Genomic DNA, 18,446 nt, shown 5'->3' on the forward strand with positions numbered 1-18,446 from the left:
TTACCATTTTTAGTTAGTCGCTCTTCGCTCTTTGCAGCTAGTCGGACCTGCGTCAACCAGTGCCTGCACAACAACTACACGGGAGTCAACACCATCTGAATCTTGACCATGGCACAAGCACGACTGGCAACAACAACGTCACTGACATCGTCGGCTCTGGGGCTGTCGGCGGCGTCAAAGACAAGTGAGTGTGGTGGTACCTTTTAAGTCTGACCTGCGGTCCAAAGTCTAGCGCTCTCACCTGCCGCGACAGACAAAACGATTTCGCCACACCGTTACGACAGCTCTCCCCCCTTCTCCGTGCTGCTGTTTGTTTTGCAATTGTTAAATATTGTTACGTGCAATGTCTGCTCGCCTTTCAGATGGCGTCGTTGAGGAACAGCTGGGAGCCGACAGCTGGGAGGAGTTCTCGATCGATGTACCGTGGGGCACTCTGGCAGGTAAGAGCGTGTGAATGAGTCAGCCTGTCTGGCTCGGCTTATCGCTGGTCTGCCATAGCCATATCGGCCCATAGCATCAGCCATTGACGTGATTTCATCGTGACGCAGCGTTCGCATCATACGTTTCCATTTCCTATCTCCTTTCATCTCCTCAGGCAAGTGGTGGGGATCGCGCAATAAGCAGCCCATAATCGCTTTGCACGGATGGCAGGACAATTGTGGGAGCTTCGACAGGCTGTGCCCTCTGCTGCCGGCTGACAGCGCAGTCCTGGCCATCGATCTGCCCGGCCACGGCAAGTCCACGCACTATCCGCAGGGCATGCAGTACTTCATTTTCTGGGACGGCATCTGCCTGATCCGTCGCATCGTGCGCAAGTATAACTGGAAGAACGTCACCCTTCTCGGTCACTCCCTGGGCGGAGCGCTGACTTTCATGTACGCCGCCAGCTTCCCGGATGAGGTGGCCAAGCTGATCAACATTGACATTGCCGGGCCGACGGTGCGCGGCATTAAGCGGATTGCAGAGGGCACGGGCAAGGCGCTTGACAAATTCCTCGACTATGAGACGTTGCCCGAGAGCAAGCAGCCCTGCTACTCGTACGACGAGATGATCAAACTGGTGCTGGACGCCTACGATGGCTCCGTCGACGAGGCTTCGGTGAAGATTCTGATGCAGCGGGGCATGCGACACAACCCCACCAAGGATGGCTATCTCTTTGCGCGGGACCTGCGGCTCAAGGTGAGCCTGCTGGGCATGTTTACCGCGGAACAGACGTTGGCCTATGCTCGTCAGATCCGCTGCAAGGTGCTTAACATCCGCGGGACGCCCGGCATGAAGTTCGAGACTCCCCAGGTCTATGCGGATGTGATAGCCACGCTCAAGGAGAACGCTGCCCATGTGGTCTACGTGGAAGTACCTGGCACCCATCACCTGCACCTGGTCACGCCGGAGCGGGTGGCACCGCACATCAATCATTTCCTGCGCGACCAGTAGTACATGCAACGGGGGAACGGTGCTTAATTAAGTAGGAGGCTTATTGTAGATATAGGTATAGCTTGTATGATTCCACTTGATTGTGATGCGCAACAGATCAAAGGTATTGTGTGGATTGAAACGTAGAATACCGACACTTAATAAATCCAAAACTAAAGTTAAAGAAATATACAGCCCTGATACGGCTATTGCAAATCGCAAAAATAGCACAAATAAAATTTCTCATAAGCGGGAAAAATATATAAACATATTCGCTGAGGTTTTAGGATTATATTTATATATAATTGGAATTTTATTTATATCCTTATATATTGACTACTTTTATTTTAAATCGCACTGGAATTTTAGTTCACCAAAATAAACCAATCGGATGTTCCAAAACCGCACGATTCTACGCGATAGTCAGTCGATGGTTTTCGAGTGCAAGTGAAATATCGGATACAATTTGGGAATGAAACACATCTGCATCTGGTAGCTCTGTCTCCATCCATCTGGCAGCACGGACGGGGCAAAGTTACCGTTGCTTGGCAACTCATTTGTTTACACTTTATTTATATTTAATAAACGATACGATACGATGGACCTTATAAAGGAAATTAATGACAAATACATGGCATTGGAGTCGGAAATTGATCAGAAACTGGAGAAAGTGTAATTTGGAATACATGTGTATCAGTGAAAGAACACTCTTGTATTTCTATTATTATCCTGCAGTCAGGCTGAGGAGCTGAAGCTGGAACGCGAGACCGAGAAGCTGGCCAAGATTTCGATCCATCCGCCGCCACCTAAAGTCCTGTCATACGAAGAGGCCCTGCTAAGGAACACAAACACCCTCAAGGTGAGATGGGAGTGGTGATTTTCCATAGAGCTACTAAAAAAATCTCTTATCTCCCTCATAAGTCGCTGGAACTGGCCAAGGCTCGTCTAAGGTCACGCATCACCTACTCGCCGGTGGAGAAAATACTGCATGAGGCTCTGGACAACTACAGAAAAGAGCTGGAGTCCCTGCAGACGGCAGTGAAGGGTGATGACGAGGCCAACGAAATAGAGGAGGAGCAAAACCTGTACGACCTGGTCATGCAGAATGTTATAGAAGCCACCGGCAAAGGAAGCCTAAAGAGACCGACGTCACAAAATGCCGACGACAATCGCCGCCATTGAGAGTCTGGTTTACTCTATAGATGGAACTGTAGCCGTAGATGACTGATATATATACAATATATACACTCGTACAATAAAGTGTTTACTGTACTGTCTTGTGTGTGGGGGGGGGGGGGGGGGCTCAGTTTCCAAGCTGAATAAACACGCTGCTCCAAATGTAGACACACATGACCGGGAACCGGGAATTGGAGTGAAAAAAATGCGGTGTATGTGTATGCTTACTTTAAACAAGAATCGAAATGGAATTTACACTGCACTGCACAATGTAAGGGAATGGGATCGCATTCGCATTGGAATTTTCATGCCACCCCCAATCTAGTCTAAGTGTTCCTCTGGGGGGTCACATTGAAGAGTGCCAAGTGCCAAGCAAACACATTACCTAATTAGTTGGCCATATAATTAGTTGGACAGTCCCCAAATCGAAGTAGAGAGATCGAATACCCACACCCGACACCAGACCGGAGCAGAGACAGGAACATGACAATCAACTTTCGTAATAAATCAATTAATGACACTCCGGCTCGTGCAAACATCAAAGAAAATTATGACTTTTCTCGACATGTTCGCTGTCCGTTGATAAGGCTGTGTAGGGGTCTGGAGCACTGGGTCTCTCTCGCTCTCCCTCTCCCTCTCTGACAATGGCAAACGTGGCAGGGGTAACAGATCGCACGACGTTGAGCAAACAGTCGTTGACGTTGTCAGGTGTCACACACAGCCGCCACACATGCATGTGGATGGATTCGCCTGACCTGGTCCCCAGGTAAAATAAAGGGAGCAGAGAACCCTCAGCTATAGATACCATTACCACTACCTGCCGCTGCTGATAAGAGGAAATGAGAATGGGAATGGAATCTATTGAGACAAATTGTGGGCCATTTAATTTTCTTTTTGCCGCTACGTTGACAGCAGCGGAAAAGAGGAAAAGAGCACAAGAGTCATGTCGAACTGTTTTTTAATGGCCAATACAAAGACAGCACGCATTCACACACAGTACGTATGTAGCCCAGAGCGTGCCCGTATCTACGAAAATATTACCCACTTTTGCTCCACATTTATGCGTTCAATATTTCATATTTATTTGCTTGCCATTCGGTTTCTGTTTCTGTTACTGTCTGGGCTTCTCCCTCACACACAGGCACATGCCATACACCATACACCCTCTCGGAGCAGAGCTCCTCCTCTTTCCTCTTCCACCGCCTTCGGAGGTGAGAGATATCGGCAATCGGCGGTTCGGGCGATCGACGACAACTTCGTGGGCACAGCAGAACTGACGTTTTAAACTTCACCGTCAAATCCAACAATTCAGTTACGTTTCGATACGCGACAAGTGCATAGTGCTCCCTGATCTACTCCTCCAAAAAATAGATCCAGCCATCCACCCATCCAGGCGATCGATCACGATCAGTGCGCGTTCAGTTCTCGCTCAGTGGCTGGTGCCAACGTGTAACCCAGAGATGCACTGCATCCAAGGCCTGTGCCTGTGTCTGAGAGCCCACCCACCCGAATAGGGCAGCGAATTACTTGGGCCAGGGGAATGCAAACTGTGATCGCAATGCAAAAAGTTTGTTCGTTTGGCTTAAGTTATTTTCATGCCTCAAGTAAACGCCACGTGGGTTTGAGAGTCTTGGACTCTTAGAGGCTTTTCCAGAGTGTGTCCAATGCGGGACGAACACGATTACAAATTACAGGGACGCGTGCTAATCGTCGATCAGTGATTGGAGATCGTATCCAACTTGTCAACGTCATCATTAGTCGTCAGTGAGTGCGAGCTCCAGAGGAGCGGACAGGTGAGGATCGGTAGGGGTACCGTACCGTAACCCTCCCATGCCTTAATCAATCAGAAATTGCACAATTGTTGGCCTTTCATCGAGTGGATCGAAGTTGATAATGACACTGATACTGATATTGCACGCTCTGCGCCCCACCCCACTTTCCTCTCTGATTTCGTGCTAGGCCCAACGGCACCTGCAGAACAGAAGTCGATTGGATTTCCCCTTTCCTTTCCCCATTCTGATATGTCGGTGGTGGTATGCCGGTTACCCGATTCCCCAATTCCCGACTCCCGATTAAACGATCGCTCGGATCTTCGGCTACCGTTTGGCGTCGGTGTCGGTGTCGGCTTCGGTTCTGTTTGACTTCTGTTTTGGAAGTGCGAATTGTAGGCGTGCTGTCGTGGTGGCACGGATGGCAGACGGCGGGAAACCATAAACCCATTATCGTTATATTGCTTGTACGATTTGGGGGTCCCACGACTGTAAAATCTGATTTCTGTAGACGTGTCGTCGCTCGACTTGAACCGATTCGATATGGGCGACTGGGGAATGGGAGCTCGAACTAGAAGTAAAACTGAGATAAGACCTCTGGAGAAGACGCCGCCTCTCTCCGTCTCCCTTAGAGGGTTGCCCAGGTAGCAGGCAACGTGGCGAGGGGGGGTGGGTTGTAGCTGAAAGGAGGAGAAAAACTAAAAACTGAAAACTGATAATTGTGCAACGTACACAAACCTTGCTCGAGTTATCTGTTGGAGTGACAACCGGAAATTAAAGTTGAAATCGACACGATTACTTCATTAGCTCTGTTTCGGGTCGTGTGTCGGGTGTGTCAGGGGTTAGCAAGGTCACCCTGGGAGCTGGTCTCCTCTCAGAGGAGCCATAACTAACCAATTAGCAATTTGCCAGCGGTAGCAGGCGTAGCCAGGCACCTTCTCTCGTGGGGGGAGCGTGGGTGGAGCGTGGGCGGTGCGGAGTGTGCCAAGGTGAAACGCAATCAGCAACAGAAACAGAAGCAGAAGCAAAAGCAGAGCTGAGCAGAGAGACTGCCAAAGCCAAAGACTTGGGGCCCAATTCGATCAGGTGCAAGCGACACGGACAAAGCCAGAGACAGCGACAGAAACGGAGAGCGCCGAGGGCCACGTAGTCAGGCCGAGGGATGAGCGGAGCTCCGTGGAGATGTCATTGGCGCGAACTTTGACTAAAGTGAAGGCGTAGATGTAGACAGAAACAGAGTCAGAACATCAGCGAATATGCCAAGGAATGTCAAAAGAAATGACTCTGACTGGAAAGGATGGATGAGTGCTCCAGCTCCAGTGCCAGCTCCAGCTCCAACGACTGCTCTTGCCTCAGTCCAATGCCCATCCCAGGCCGGAGTCGCACTTTACTGCAAATGCAAAAACTTTAGACAGGGAATCAATTGTTTTTGCCTTGTTTTATTTCACCCAAGCCCAAGACACGCAACAACAATGGAAACAATGGAAGAAGTAAACTTTTCCTTATATTCCGATATCCGCTGGACAGATTTCCTAGAAATGGAATCGAATAATAATCCTAAATATGATATTTATTTGTATGGGACTGTACGATTCATTGCTACCCCTCATTACAAATGTGAGATCAGCGGAATTTGTGGATAGATCTTATAGCATGGATGGCGCGAATACCATACCACCCTCGACATTTACGAGTCCGAGGGTATGACTAGCGTTGGGATTGGGGGGTGGTGAGTGTAACTAGCAACAAATGGGCGGACGGGGGCGTGACAACAACCGTGAAAAGAACTTGAGGATGACAGTTATGGGTTACAAAGGCAAGGATTGAATCAAATAAATAAGCGCGCAAGGTTCTCGTCTCGTCATGTCAGGGGTCGGATTGGATCCAGGGGTTGAATGGGATTCGATTGAACGGGTTACATGGCCTGTGTGTCGATGTTGGTGTTGGTGTGGGCGGGGGTGGTAACCTTACCACGTCCACATCCACGTCCACGTCCATGTCAAGTTTGCATGTGGCTGCAGGTAATTCTTCATTTCATGCCGTTGTTTCATTGCCTGTCCTCCTGCCCTTTACATAATCACAATAAATAAATGAAGGAATGAAGCGGCGAATGGCGAATCTATTAGCATAACATCGCATAAGACGTGTCCTGCTCGGGCTCTGGCTGTGGCTCTCAGAGTTTCCAAATCCGAATGCGAATCAGTTGCAGTGGAGTCGCTGAGGCGTGATGAACGTGTGGAAGGCAAAGGTGCTCACGGAGGTGCCCTTCGGGCATGTGCTCGTCGTCAGTGGACGCGTCAAGCCACATCCCAATAAGTAGGCAACAGATTATGTCCCCAAGATATCAGATCTACATATCTTTACTTTAATCACCGATTGATCCCGAAAAACAGAATCTCTCTGGACCTCACGGACAATGTAAACGCGCAGAACGAGAGCGAGACGGTCTTTCTGAAGATCGAGGCCAACTTCCGGGAGGGCCAGATCATCCGGAGCATGTTCCAGCCCGGCGAGGGATGGCAGCAGGAGGAGATCTCCAAGAACTGGAAAAGCGACGGTCCCAAGAACCCCCTGATACCCGGCCAGAGCTTCACCTTCCGCGTGGCCGTACTCCAGCGCTGCTTCGAGATCTACGTGAACGATCAGCTGTATGGATCCTTCGAATTCGTCAAGTTCCCCAAGCAAATCAACTATGTGCGAGCCTATGGCGACTTCGAGAAGATCACCCAGTTCCACCACCGCATGCTGTTTCCCCTGGTCTTCCCGCGCACCCTCATGTGCCCCGACCGCATCGCCTTCCAGAGCGACGTGCCCCGCCGCTACGAGACGGGCACCGTCGTGGCCATGGAGTGCATCGCCAAGGGTCCACCCACCACGGAATTCTCCATCTGTTTCCAATGCAACGACACAGGACGCACTGTGCTCCGCTTTCAGGTGAACTTTGACAGAACGACCGTCTCCCGGAGCTACCAGCGCGAGGACAACAGGTGGGTCTCTATGCCTATACCTATCAGGGATTACCTCGGATAATTCTACTCTCCATTCCACCTCTTTTCCAGCTTTGCCAGCGACGACGAGGAGACCGAGGGCGAGTTCCCATTCGTGCGGGGCAAGCTCTTCAAGATCGCCTTTGGGCTCGGGGATCGCGCATTCCTGATCGCCGTCAATGGACAGTACTTTACGTACTACAACTTCCCGGTGCGCCCCTTCTCGATATCCACCCTCAAGTGCTTCACCAATGACGTGGGCGACTTTGCCGTCAGGAGCCTGGAGTACCACTCCGATTCCCCGCTACTGGCCCGCGTAGAGAAGCTATCCATCATTTAATGGGAGGATCGGTTCGGATCGGATCTTTGTTCAATCGTTGGCTTTGATATTCCTGTAGAGCACCAGTTAACCTTCTTCTTGTGAGCATTCAAATAAAGCAAAGTCAACAATCGATTGCGAGTACCACCACTTCTTTGATGCGGCATCCACGTTGGATATGATTCGAAACTATTTTAGGTCCACTCTTAGGACTAATCGGATCTATGCAATCGATCTATTTAGTCGTTGAAAATTCGGAACTAAACCGATCACTACTTAATAAATAAAGCAAATCCTTACTCGACATATCTGTGCGATCATTGGGGATTCATAGAATAAGTCCGCTCTCCCTTAGCGCTTAACTCGAACAATCTTCTAGGGGATCCTTTGGATATGGTTTTATTAAAACAATTTATTGCCTGCGCCTCTCCATCAGCTCTTCAGCTTTAGCTTTAGCTATGTATATATCCTGCCGCATCTCCAATCTGGGGGGGATCTGGGCCTGAACTTAGGTTAGTCTTATGGTTTAATATTTTTTAATTTGCGGGGGAAGTGGACGTTTTAGTCTAGACGGACGTGTCTGTCGCTCTATTATGCTCTCACTATCGAATATATATATCCGTGCCTGTGTCTGTGTATATATGCGTGGGTGTGTATTTCGATTAATCGATTCTAGAAGTAACGGAACTCGCCCTTCTTCCCCAGATGCTTGCTGCGCATCATATCCGTGGGATCGGGTGATCGCTGTTCCATTCCAGTGTTTTCCTGTACATAAATCGATTCGAATGAGTATGTTATCGATCGAGAGAGCTACGATCGATGACTTACCCCTGGTCGGGACTTGCTGGCAGGACCCCCTTGCGTCAGGGTCTGCTGCTGCTGCTGCGGCGGCTGTCCATAGTACTGGGCTCCGTCGCCGTCGCCATAGTTGAAGGGCGTGACGATCGTGTGCGGGACATGGGCCACCTGGCCGCGCATATTGCGCGCCTTCCACCATTTCCGGGTGTCATCGAGGATCTGCAGAAAAGATTGAGCCAAGATTAGTGTTACGCTAGCAAAGGATTTTCGATGTAAGATCTTCTTACCTCCAGGTATTCGCCTCGCATTACACTGAGCTCCTTGTCGTTGTTGGCGGTACGCGGATAGGTGACCAGCACAATCTTCGAGCCTCCCGTCTGCAGATCCTCCAACCAGGACTCCAGCATCTGGTCGTCGCTGACATTGGTCGCGCGTCCACCTGCCACCGACAACTCTGAGGCGGCTCCAGCACCTGGCCCATATCCGCCACCGCCTCCTCCTCCTCCTCTTCCTCCGTTTCCGTCACGGGAGTCTCGCGTGTGAAGGTTCTGGAGGCCCGCGGTGATGGCGCTTAGTGTGGGTCCTGCCCCAGGCCCTGGGCCATGGCCCGCTGCTCCACCCCGCTCGATCGAGTCGAAGGACAGCTCGCTGCGGGTATTGAAGTCTGAGGCACTGATGGCACCTGCACGATCCCTATCCCGATCGCGTTCCCTCTCCCGATCGTTGCCATGGTGGATGGTGTACTTCTCGATGCCCATGCCCATGGCCATGCCATTCCCAGTGTCGTAGTCATCGTAGACGCCTCCGCCTGGCGGGCCCCGTCCGTTCAATCCGGAGCCGTGGCCAGGCCCGGCCTGAACCTCCAGACGTCGCTTGCTCACATGAGCTGGCGGGGATGTGGGCTCCAGCTCGTCGTTGATAAGGTAGTCGGGGGACCAGCCGTCGAGGAAGACGGGGTGGTAGGAGCCGACGTCGTCCTTCCACTGGTCGCGTGAAATGACCCAGGCATCGCCCAGAGACCGCCACAGCTCCGTCTCCTTGCTGGTAACGCAGTTGATGAGCAGATTGATGGCCTCCCGCGTCAGCAGCGGGTTGACGACGCGCGCCGGCAGTTGTGACTCGTAGTAGGTGTCGCTTGAGGCCTCGACGATGAGGGCCAGTGGGGTGAAGAGGAAGTGCACGAGCTCCGGGGCGTTCGGGTCGTGGATGTGTGCCTTCAGCTTGGCCAGCAGGTTGAACGACAGCTTGAATTTGGCGAATATATCCACGAACTCCTTCTCGTGTGGTGGCCGTGTCCTCAGTGTGAGCAGGCCCTCTCCTGGGTCTCGCTTCTTTGACTTCCGGTTCCTCCTGCGCCTCTCCAGCTCTCTTGAGGCGGCGGCGGCGTGCTGCAGCCGCGCTATGAACTTTTCAATATCGTCGAAGCAATGATTGAGCACGGCAACGTCCCGCTCGTACTTCTCGCTGGAGGTGGAGCTCGTCTCGTCCCGCTCGTTGACTCCACCGTGCTCCGAGTCCGTCTCCCCGTTGTGGCCCAGGTCCACTTCGGTCACGGCTCCGACGCCTCGCATCCCGTACTGCTCCACGCTGCTCCTTTGGTGCATGTGATGGTGACTCTCCCGCTCCCGGTCCCGCTCCCTCTCTCTATCCCTCTCGCGTTCCCTGTCTCTCTCCCGGTCACCGCGCTGCTCCCTTTGCTGGTGGAGCTCGGCCCGGCTGTGCGAAGACGAAGAGGAGGTCTTGCTCATCATCATGGCCATACCGGAGGCTCCTGCCGACTGCGTGGGCGTGGCCCCGCGCTGCTGTGTGATCATCTTGCCGCTGCGCAGCTGCTTCAGATCCTCCACCAAATGCACGGCGGATACGCTTTGTGACTGCAATCGAATATCAGAGAGGATTAGTTGGGAACTCAAGAGACTGCTAAAGCGAGGTAAATCTCACCTGGAATATGTGCATCTCTGAGCGGGAGCCGCCGCCGCCGGATACAATGAATACGAGAATGTTGTTGTACAGCTCCATGGCATCGTTGGAGGTGAAGGCCGTGGGCTCCTGGACAAGTGAGGCCGGGAAACGCTCAATGATGTTCTGGAAGGGATGGATTGAATGAGTTAATAATGTGTCACCTTCAAATAGTTGGTGAAATGAACCTACCCCCGTTTCGTAGTCCATGATGAGCACCCACTGGTAGTCGAGGCAAAGCTGCATCTTCTGCGACCAGATGCCCGTGGTCTTCTCCAGCTGGAGCAGACGGCGCATACCATCCGCTGGGTACACAATGCCCGACTCCTTGTTCACGGTAAAGGTGGCCAGGTGCTCCAGCAGGTAGGTGGGCTTATCGTGCAGATCCCCGTCCAATCTCTCGCGCTCCTCGCCGCCGCCACTCCGATCATCGCCGGAGTAGTCGCCACCACCGTGGGCCCCTCCGCCGCCGCCTCGCAGGCTGCCGCTGCTGTTTCCGGCACTGCCGCCGCCATTTGAATGATGGTTAACCATTCTCATGTGGTGATTCCTAGCCAAAAAGCGCGTTCAGGACCGTCTGAAAGGAAACACACGTTCGGTTTGGTTCGGTTAGCAAGATCAGACTGAGAAGAGTGCCCCCCTGGCACGACCCTCTTCTGGCTATTGCGCAGCCAATAAACGCTGACTCAGACCGCATTCCACACTTCCACACACACTACACTCCCCGCACACGCTCCACACATGGCCAGGCGACCACAATCGGCCACAATTATTCTCAAACTTTAACATTTTGCTCGCAGCCTCAGCGCCGCGGCCTCCAGCCACAGCCTCAGCTTTGGAATTCAAAAATCGCGCGCCCTCTCTTTTACTCCCACCCCCCTCATCGTAGCCAACTGATTGCCTATCCCCTCTAGCCGCTCTCCATCCCACTCCACTCTCGACAGCATTGCAAATGAACACACCTGCAAAAACACACACACAGACACGGATTTGCAAATTCTCTCTCTCGCTGTCGCTCTTGGTCTCGCTCACAAGCACTCTCAGCCGCTCCCTCAGCGCGACTCAAGTGACAGCAGAAACAACTACTTTTCCGCTGACGGCTTAGGCTGGGCTCTGGCGCCGACTAAGGCAGCGACGCCAGCGTCGCATACCAATCTAACAGGGGCGGAATGGGCGGGCCAAGGTGGAACATACAATTTGGTGTTCTGCTGCAGGTAAATGGAAAACGTTGAGTAGGGAATAAAGAATATATTTGCGGAAGCGGAATCACAGTAAGAGTCCTAAACAAGCTAGAACATTATTCCAGACCCCCCTCCCCTGTTGTCCTGCATGGGTGCTCTACTATACACCCCTGTACTCTTGTTATGTACATGCAATATGTATGTGTTTATGTTGTGTTTATTTAAGGCATGAAATGATATTCGACGGGATCAACTTTGCTGACACTGGGTTGTTATATTTGCTCAGTGTTTCCACAGAGATATCACAGCACTTGGCATATTGCATCATTCGCGAGGTATTTGACAAATGGATGTTGGCTTACAGCAGCCAAAGAGGAGGGAGGCAGAGGGAATGGAATGACGAAACCAGGCGATAAAACTTATCGCACATAACAGCGAAAGTGCTCGCCGCGGATCGCACTTGCATAAATCAACTTTGATCGCGATGCGGGGCCATACGTCTTAAGCAAATACTTAGTAATGGTCGGCCGGCATTCAGGTGGAGATAATTAATTAAGGCATGATAAGCCCCCGCACAAACAGTTGGAGATACAGAAACAGAAACAAAAACAATTACACTAATAGCGGGGGAGCAGTCGCTCGCTTTTGGCTTGTTTATCATTTGGCCTCTGGGATGGGAAGTTACTTTTAAAATAATTCAGGCGGCAGCAGTATATAGAGGACAGGACAAATTTAGATAAGCGCCTGTCCATGGCATGGCTCTAGTTGTTGGCTTTATCTCAAATGTTGGTGGGGGCCGGCCGCGAGTGGGGGCTTGGGCGAAGGTAAATGGCGCTGTGTGAAAAAACATGCTTGAGAGCCAAGTGAGACTCACGGCTCGGTTACAAATGGGGAGACATCGACATCGACACCGACACCCCGGAGCCCGGAGCAACAGGCAGCGCAGCGCTCAACAAGCACTAGTGCCATCTCTGTCGGGCGCATGCGTGGCAGGCGGGCAAACAGAATGTACCTGTGTAACTGTGAGTCTCTCTTGTGTATGTATGTATACGTGTATGTACGACGTACGACTTGAAAAGGTAACTCTGCTGCTGATATTTGTCTCCGTCATTTTCCACCTCCCATCACCGCCGCCGTCGCAGCGTCTGCTGCAACTTTACTTTTTGACCGACCGCATTTTTTAAGCTTTCTTTTCCACCTGTTTTTCTCAAGCTCTGTTGATATTTTTACGAGTCTTTTCCACACACACTCGGTTCCGCACAGGTATATGGCCTGGCCTCTCATTGTGTGTGTGTGTGTGTGTGGATATACAAACTGGGAGCGGCGGCAGGTTTCGTATTGATTTTCAATGCTTTTTGTTCACAATTCATTCACTAATTCATCGAATCTTGCACACATAAGCACCTACATACATGTATGCACACCCGTGTAGGTATATTTATTCTAATTGACCGCATTTACCCCACTGATATACAGTAGGTATTCCCTTAACACACAGTCACACACATATGCATACACATTCATATCTCTCTTTAGCATTTAGATATCACCTCTCCTCTTCATCCTCTCACTTTGCGCATTCTTTTCCTAATTAGCACGAATTCGAATTTCGTTGTCACGTTCCCCTAGTATTTTTGAACTGGTTTGGTTTTTTCAAGCGATGATCACAGATGGGAGAAGGGACACGGACAGGGCGAGGGCACACTCAGGCATTTTTCACTATCTTTTATTATTATTTTAATTCAAACATAAAAAACTAACTGTAACTGGGCTTGCGTATCCATCGCACTCTACTTCTTCTTTTTACCTGTCTTCCTCCTCGTTCCGTCCTGCTCTGGCTTGTGGTAAGTGCTGTGCTTTCTCGACGTTCTTCGATTTTTATTTTCGAGTCGGCTTTCTTTCGTTCTTTTTAATTCTTCCACAACCGCCGCTTCCACTACAAACTGTCGCCGTCTCCCGCGCCGCGCCTCGTCTCCGATTTCCTCTTCCTCTTCAAAGCAAATGTACAAATAACAATAACCCCACGTCGTTGTTGTTTGTGGACTTCTGAAACGCACGCGAGCGTTGTCCGTTGTGGCCGACGTGTTTCGTGTTTCTGACGGAAAAAAAACTAACTTGGCCAGCACAGCACAGCCAGTTAGCCGAGGCATGAGCTAAGCCTCGAAGTGCTTGTTTGCTGGGGCTGAGAGAGAGTGGTTGAGAGAGAGAGAGAGAGAGAGACGCGCTCTCAGGTGAGAATAGAGCGACTGAGTTCGCTGAGAGATCTCTTACAACGTTGAATTAGATTTACAGGGTTCTCTTTTTTTATTTAAGGATTTTCTAGCAATAACTACAACTAACAGAGGGCTCTCACACACATCAGCTCTTGGACTTCTTGTTTGCCTTGACCAGCTTCGCTTTGAGAGCCTTGACATCCACCTTGCTGCTGTCCTCGGCTTGGCGCTTGCGACTGGGAGCCTCTTCTGTGGGTGGCACAAAGTCCTTGTTGCGACGCTCGTCCTGCTTCTTGGCCGCATCGGCCTGCTTGGCACTGCGCTCCTGGTTCCTCTTGGCCTGTTTCTGCTCCTGGTTGAGGAAGTATTCACCAGAGGCCAGCTGCTTGTCGATTTTGCTCTCCGGCTGGGCCGGCGGGAAGGGTGTGTACTCCTTCTTGGGCTTCTTGGCCTTCGGCTGCTTGCGTTTGCTTATGTTCTTGTTCTTGAACTTGGGCAGGAAGCGAGACCAGTCCTCGTTGGCCAGTTTGGGATCCTTCATCAGCTCGCGCTTAATCATCAGCGCCTTTATGTTGTAGATGGGGTGCACGTTGTTCATGGTCTCCAGCACAATGTCACGCACCTGTTGCAGGCCCTTGTACGGTCCCAGTGCCGACACAGTGTTGCCCTGGACCAGGACGTAGCAGTCGGTGAGCAGCTCGATCGACTTGAGTGTGGCGCCATTGGGTCCGATCAGTCGCTGTCGCCGCTTCACAAACTTTTCCTTCTTGTGGACCAGATTGCCGATCTTGATTATGTCACAGCCAATGTCGTCCTGCAGAACACGTTTCGCCTGCTCGAAGGGCACGCTGCGAGCCATCAGCTTGATCATGTCGCGCGATTTGATGATGATGTACGGGTCCCAGGTCTTTCGGGTCGTCTTCACCACCATGCTGCCCTCAACCAGGTCGAGCTCCGCCTTCAGCTGGTGCTCTGCCACACATTGCTCCACCAGCGGCCAAACTTCCCGCAGGTACTTCTCGCGATACTTGGGAAAGAGCGTGGCAAAGGAGCTCTCCTCCACCATGCCATGTGGATTATCCTCTTGCCTAAAGGCGGGAATCTTTAACGACCAGGCATTGTCCACTGGATCCGTATTCTGCTTTATTTCTTCCTCGCTGTCACTCATTATTCCCTATTTAATCTGTTTATTATACTCAAAGCACGCTTGTTTTGCTCCAGGTTTTGGTGTGACCCGTTTAGAATGTAGAACAGTGTGACCGCGGATTTATCGGTAAAATATCGGTAAAATAATTCCGACCCTCAGAAATATACCAAAATATACCGATATACCGTAAATATTCCGTTGGTTCAATTTTGCACTAAAAAATACCGTAATGTATTAAAAATACCGTATACGGTTACCCTGATTTCCATTCGTGTACAAGCGACATTAACCCATTGGCGACCGGTACTAAAATACACTCCACGAAAATTATGAATCTTGAAGAATTTTAGCGCAGTTAAGGTGATGGTCTTTTTTAAGCAAATATAATGGATATTGACCTTCAAGAATAATAATTATTATCAGTATTATTATTACAATCCGCGGTTTAACTCAAGTTGTTATTTTGCTTAAATGAAGGGGGCTTAAGTGGGTTAAGTTCGTTTTTGTCATTGATAAAGAAAAAAATAAATTTGCAAGTTAAGCAGGCGCCACCGCTACCAGCAGCAGCAGCAGCAGCACCCCCGCGATAAGGTTTTTCTACTTTTATACAACACACAAGACAACAGCCAGCAGAGTGCCAAGATGACCGAACTGCGCAACGAAATGGACAGCGACCTGGACCAGAACTACTCGCTCAACAGCAATGCTGCGATGGACCCCAAGAATATGCAGGAGCTGACCATATACGTGAGTAATCGTAGCCCAATCACGTAGCGTTGACAATAGAATGGCAGAACAGCACCCAGTAAATGCTCGCTTCCCCTTTTATCAGGTACAAAATCTGTTGCAGAACGTGCAGGACAAGTTCCAGACCATGTCTGATCAGATAATCACACGTATCGATGACATGGGCAACCGCATCGATGATCTGGAGAAGAGCATCGCGGACCTGATGAACCAGGCTGGGATCGAGGGCCAGATACCGGAGAAATGAGACGACCAAAGCTAGGCGTGGCCACGGCCACCCGCCCCTTCACCAGCCACGCCCTAATCAAATACATCGAACACCATTGTCGCCACAAACCAAGCACTCAAATCAAATTTACAATTCCAGACTCTCACATTCATTTAATCCCCCACTGCACCCATCCCATCCACACACACAATTGCTCTCAAAGATTTGCTCATTCAAATTTATTGCATAGTTTTAAGTTCGCTCCACCAGGAAGATCATAATTTAAGTAAAGTAATTGTAGACTTTGCGAGCAACGGGCATGTTTCAGAGCTATTGCCATTTAGTTTCTATTTTAAATTATACATTATTAAAATTCACGAATTGTAATCCCCCTCCCGATCGATCGGGCTTCTCAAACGGGGGGCTGTGTGGTGGAGGAGGACTTCGATTTAACAACGGTTACCAGGCGACCGGCGGCGCTTCTTCCGGTCGAGCCGCGTCCTGGTCGCCGTCTCTTCACCTGCTTGAAAGATAGGGGGAGGTGGGAGAGGCATTTCCACTTGATTAGTTTGGTGCATATATTTATTCTATTTGTTTATTTGGAGTAAATAATGCAGAGATAATGGGCCATGTGGCCATGACTAGCGTATGCAAATGACTTCTTCTAGATCTAGTGATAGGGTAGGTGCTAGTGCTGTGGCACTTGGAATTGCTTCTGCAGTCTTACATGCGTCGAAGCCACCGCCTTGAAGGGATGTTTAGCAATCGTGCGGATGGGTTTCAGTGGAGCCGCCAAATTAGCTGGATTTGCTGCCTCTTTGCTGATGGTTCTTGCCTTCACACCGAACACATTATCTCGTAGAGTGGGCGTGGTGGCTACGGCTGGCTCACGCTCATCATCCGAGGCCGTGCCGGACTCTTCATCTTCATCGTCGTCATCCCCACTTTGTTCAGTCCCCTAGAGCATTGGGTGAGAGTATTTTCGTTTAAAAATTAACACAAAAATCACAATAAAGACTGCACCACCTCCTCATTGTCGTCGTCGGCCTCCTGGTCTTCGTGTCCATCAGTCTCTGCCTCTTCTTGCTCCAGCTCTAGCTTGTTGCCATGGGGTATGCCCGCTCCAGCCAAATTCTTACTGCTTCTGGATAGCTTCTGATGCCGCTTCAGTGGACTAACCAACTGCTCGTGATCCAGGCTGTCCATTGACTGCGAGCGCAGACCCTTCTTCAATGTCCCCTTGCGCTGGGCAGGCTCCTCTTTGGTTTTCATTAGCTTCTGGAATTCGAGAAAGTCGTCGCGCTCATCAATGCTGCTAATGTCATAGTAGCTGGCGCTGAGCACTTCCAGGGCCTTGGTGTGCTGCTTCATGGAGATGAGAATGAAGTCGTTGAGTATCTGCTTGAGTTCCCGTAGCTTGCGCTGCTCAAAGTTGCCGATTATCTCGTCAATCTCTTTGTTCGTACGCGCCACTTCCATCTTGGCCTTGAAAAGCTCTGAGTCGGCAGCACTCTGTTGGGATCAATGCAATGATGGGGCTGTTTACAAAGGGTAGATCTACTCACATTATTGGCCGCAAACTTTGACTTGATCTCCAGCATCTGGCGTTGGCGCAAAACCTCTTTGTCGCGGGCAATGACCGCCAGTCGGAGATTGTCGCGCGTGGACTTGCAGAGCTGCTCAAATGAAGTCATCTCATTGACAATCTGCGTGTAGGATGGAGAAATGTTTAGGGTTGGAAATATGCTCCTCAGCATGGATTACTTTATGCTCCAGACGATGTACATTAATGTCCATGTAGTCGCCCATTATTGTGACTGCATTTGTGAAGCTCTTTAGACCAGTCGAGAGGCTTTCGTTGATTTCCTCTTCATCTGCATAGCCCTTGACTCCCTTTGCCAGCTCATCGAACGAGTCTCGGTATCTGGCATTAAAAGGAGATCTTGTAAACATGCCCAGCCAATTCTTGTTTTACTTATTTCGCTTACTTGGCCATTTTCCTTGTTACCAAAGCGAATGCCGAACACATTTCCATTAAGTGGCGTTCGGTCAGCGTTATACGCTCATTTATAATCTTAATGCGGTCGTCTTTGGTGTTTAGAAACGACAATTTGCCACGGCGAAACATCCTGATATCGTTTTGAGATTAAATCTTCTTTATTAAGTGTTATTTTGTTATTTATTTTTTTTGACAGAAAAATCAAAACAAAACCGTCGTCAAGCAACGCAGGGCTGGACAATTGTTAGTGTGACCATCTAATAGTTTCCACAATTTGGTCAGCAGGGGGCGTCAAATCTCACAGTTCACCGTTTCGTCGGCAGGAGTCTCCTTTGCGATTTCGTGTGTGTTTTGTTATCCAATTTTTAAATTTGGAAACCGTTTTTGTTTAAATATTTTGTAAAAAACAATGCAATAAAACTATACCAATCTTATATAAAATTGATTAATTCATGGGAGAATGGAGAATTATGGAGTAATGGGGAAAAAATTTGATAAAATTATAAAGGAATGGGGAAAAAACCACAAAA

General features: G+C 50.1%; 7 protein-coding genes across 12 annotated transcripts; 4 read left to right on the forward strand and 3 right to left on the reverse strand.

Moving 5' to 3' along the window:
• The first annotated feature begins 46 nt into the window (after positions 1 to 46).
• On the forward strand, positions 47 to 1,684 carry kraken (serine hydrolase like 2 kraken). Its single transcript, XM_001356712.3, has 3 exons — positions 47 to 184; positions 363 to 440; positions 596 to 1,684. The coding sequence occupies exons 1-3, from the start codon at positions 109 to 111 to the stop codon at positions 1,432 to 1,434; spliced, it is 993 nt and encodes a 330-aa protein (XP_001356748.1). The 5' UTR covers positions 47 to 108; the 3' UTR covers positions 1,435 to 1,684.
• A 242-nt stretch (positions 1,685 to 1,926) lies between these two features.
• LOC4817430 (uncharacterized) lies at positions 1,927 to 2,685 on the forward strand. The gene is made up of 3 exons (XM_001356713.4): positions 1,927 to 2,085; positions 2,149 to 2,272; positions 2,335 to 2,685. Exons 1-3 carry the CDS (start codon positions 2,012 to 2,014, stop codon positions 2,593 to 2,595), a joined length of 459 nt encoding a protein of 152 aa, XP_001356749.3. The 5' UTR covers positions 1,927 to 2,011; the 3' UTR covers positions 2,596 to 2,685.
• A 328-nt stretch (positions 2,686 to 3,013) lies between these two features.
• LOC4817431 (uncharacterized) lies at positions 3,014 to 7,799 on the forward strand. Of its 3 annotated transcripts, none has more exons than XM_033380709.1 (4): positions 3,014 to 3,355; positions 6,455 to 6,674; positions 6,752 to 7,345; positions 7,418 to 7,799. In XM_033380709.1, the coding sequence occupies exons 2-4, from the start codon at positions 6,586 to 6,588 to the stop codon at positions 7,683 to 7,685; spliced, it is 951 nt and encodes a 316-aa protein (XP_033236600.1). In that variant the 5' UTR covers positions 3,014 to 3,355; positions 6,455 to 6,585; the 3' UTR covers positions 7,686 to 7,799. The 3 variants fall into 3 exon arrangements, with proteins under 3 accessions (XP_033236600.1, XP_015036133.2, XP_001356750.2); XM_015180647.2 differs by lacking the exon at positions 3,014 to 3,355 and adding an exon at positions 3,427 to 4,382; XM_001356714.4 differs by lacking the exon at positions 3,014 to 3,355 and having other exon boundaries at positions 5,986 to 6,674.
• Positions 7,800 to 8,037: 238 nt separating this feature from the next.
• On the reverse strand, positions 8,038 to 13,733 carry aru (arouser). 2 transcript variants are annotated; one of them, XM_015180648.2, is made up of 6 exons: positions 13,410 to 13,733; positions 10,614 to 10,998; positions 10,404 to 10,547; positions 8,750 to 10,336; positions 8,493 to 8,681; positions 8,038 to 8,429 (listed from the first exon to the last, which is right to left on the reverse strand). In XM_015180648.2, exons 2-6 carry the CDS (start codon positions 10,959 to 10,961, stop codon positions 8,337 to 8,339), a joined length of 2,361 nt encoding a protein of 786 aa, XP_015036134.2. In that variant the 5' UTR covers positions 10,962 to 10,998; positions 13,410 to 13,733; the 3' UTR covers positions 8,038 to 8,336. The 2 variants fall into 2 exon arrangements, with proteins under 2 accessions (XP_015036134.2, XP_001356751.4); XM_001356715.4 differs by lacking the exon at positions 13,410 to 13,733 and adding an exon at positions 13,153 to 13,306.
• A 149-nt stretch (positions 13,734 to 13,882) lies between these two features.
• dbe (KRR1 small subunit processome component homolog dbe) lies at positions 13,883 to 15,074 on the reverse strand. The gene has a single exon (XM_001356716.4). It carries the CDS (start codon positions 14,981 to 14,983, stop codon positions 13,961 to 13,963), a length of 1,023 nt encoding a protein of 340 aa, XP_001356752.1. The 5' UTR covers positions 14,984 to 15,074; the 3' UTR covers positions 13,883 to 13,960.
• Positions 15,075 to 15,431: 357 nt separating this feature from the next.
• LOC4816832 (heat shock factor-binding protein 1) lies at positions 15,432 to 16,304 on the forward strand. Its single transcript, XM_001356717.4, has 2 exons — positions 15,432 to 15,709; positions 15,795 to 16,304. The coding sequence occupies exons 1-2, from the start codon at positions 15,605 to 15,607 to the stop codon at positions 15,954 to 15,956; spliced, it is 267 nt and encodes an 88-aa protein (XP_001356753.1). The 5' UTR covers positions 15,432 to 15,604; the 3' UTR covers positions 15,957 to 16,304.
• On the reverse strand, positions 16,141 to 18,115 carry Fam92 (CBY1 interacting BAR domain containing protein Fam92). Of its 3 annotated transcripts, none has more exons than XM_015180650.2 (6): positions 17,906 to 18,115; positions 17,682 to 17,841; positions 17,483 to 17,623; positions 16,944 to 17,429; positions 16,645 to 16,875; positions 16,141 to 16,437 (listed from the first exon to the last, which is right to left on the reverse strand). In XM_015180650.2, exons 1-6 carry the CDS (start codon positions 18,043 to 18,045, stop codon positions 16,330 to 16,332), a joined length of 1,266 nt encoding a protein of 421 aa, XP_015036136.2. In that variant the 5' UTR covers positions 18,046 to 18,115; the 3' UTR covers positions 16,141 to 16,329. The 3 variants fall into 3 exon arrangements, with proteins under 3 accessions (XP_015036136.2, XP_015036135.2, XP_001356754.2); XM_015180649.2 differs by having other exon boundaries at positions 16,141 to 16,440; XM_001356718.4 differs by lacking the exon at positions 16,141 to 16,437 and having other exon boundaries at positions 16,478 to 16,875; positions 17,906 to 18,045.
• Between the last annotated feature and the right edge of the window lie 331 nt (positions 18,116 to 18,446).

This window comes from Drosophila pseudoobscura, chromosome 4 (genome assembly GCF_009870125.1).
Source record: "Drosophila pseudoobscura strain MV-25-SWS-2005 chromosome 4, UCI_Dpse_MV25, whole genome shotgun sequence".
NCBI lineage: Eukaryota > Metazoa > Arthropoda > Insecta > Diptera > Drosophilidae > Drosophila > Drosophila pseudoobscura.

Bases quoted from the DNA above. Each gene is read 5' to 3' on its own strand.
- LOC4816832 (XM_001356717.4), top strand. From the start codon at position 15,605: ATGACCGAACTGCGCAACGAAATGGACAGCGACCTGGACCAGAACTAC. The intron at 15,710-15,794 runs GTGAGTAATCGT...CCCTTTTATCAG, and splicing joins TGCAGGAGCTGACCATATAC to GTACAAAATCTGTTGCAGAA.
- kraken (XM_001356712.3), top strand. From the start codon at position 109: ATGGCACAAGCACGACTGGCAACAACAACGTCACTGACATCGTCGGCT. The intron at 185-362 runs GTGAGTGTGGTG...CTCGCCTTTCAG, and splicing joins GTCGGCGGCGTCAAAGACAA to ATGGCGTCGTTGAGGAACAG. The intron at 441-595 runs GTAAGAGCGTGT...TCATCTCCTCAG, and splicing joins ACCGTGGGGCACTCTGGCAG to GCAAGTGGTGGGGATCGCGC.
- Fam92 (XM_015180649.2), bottom strand. From the start codon at position 18,045: ATGTTTCGCCGTGGCAAATTGTCGTTTCTAAACACCAAAGACGACCGC. The intron at 16,876-16,943 runs GTGGTGCAGTCT...CCAATGCTCTAG, and splicing joins CCGACGACGACAATGAGGAG to GGGACTGAACAAAGTGGGGA. The intron at 16,441-16,644 runs GTAAGACTGCAG...CTATCTTTCAAG, and splicing joins AGGCGGTGGCTTCGACGCAT to CAGGTGAAGAGACGGCGACC.
- LOC4817431 (XM_033380709.1), top strand. From the start codon at position 6,586: ATGAACGTGTGGAAGGCAAAGGTGCTCACGGAGGTGCCCTTCGGGCAT. The intron at 6,675-6,751 runs GTAGGCAACAGA...CCCGAAAAACAG, and splicing joins GTCAAGCCACATCCCAATAA to AATCTCTCTGGACCTCACGG. The intron at 7,346-7,417 runs GTGGGTCTCTAT...CCTCTTTTCCAG, and splicing joins TACCAGCGCGAGGACAACAG to CTTTGCCAGCGACGACGAGG.
- aru (XM_015180648.2), bottom strand. From the start codon at position 10,961: ATGAGAATGGTTAACCATCATTCAAATGGCGGCGGCAGTGCCGGAAAC. The intron at 10,548-10,613 runs GTAGGTTCATTT...CATCCCTTCCAG, and splicing joins TCATGGACTACGAAACGGGG to AACATCATTGAGCGTTTCCC. The intron at 8,682-8,749 runs GTAAGAAGATCT...TCTTTTCTGCAG, and splicing joins TGCGAGGCGAATACCTGGAG to ATCCTCGATGACACCCGGAA.
- dbe (XM_001356716.4), bottom strand. From the start codon at position 14,983: ATGAGTGACAGCGAGGAAGAAATAAAGCAGAATACGGATCCAGTGGAC.
- LOC4817430 (XM_001356713.4), top strand. From the start codon at position 2,012: ATGGACCTTATAAAGGAAATTAATGACAAATACATGGCATTGGAGTCG. The intron at 2,086-2,148 runs GTAATTTGGAAT...ATTATCCTGCAG, and splicing joins GATCAGAAACTGGAGAAAGT to TCAGGCTGAGGAGCTGAAGC. The intron at 2,273-2,334 runs GTGAGATGGGAG...CTCCCTCATAAG, and splicing joins GGAACACAAACACCCTCAAG to TCGCTGGAACTGGCCAAGGC.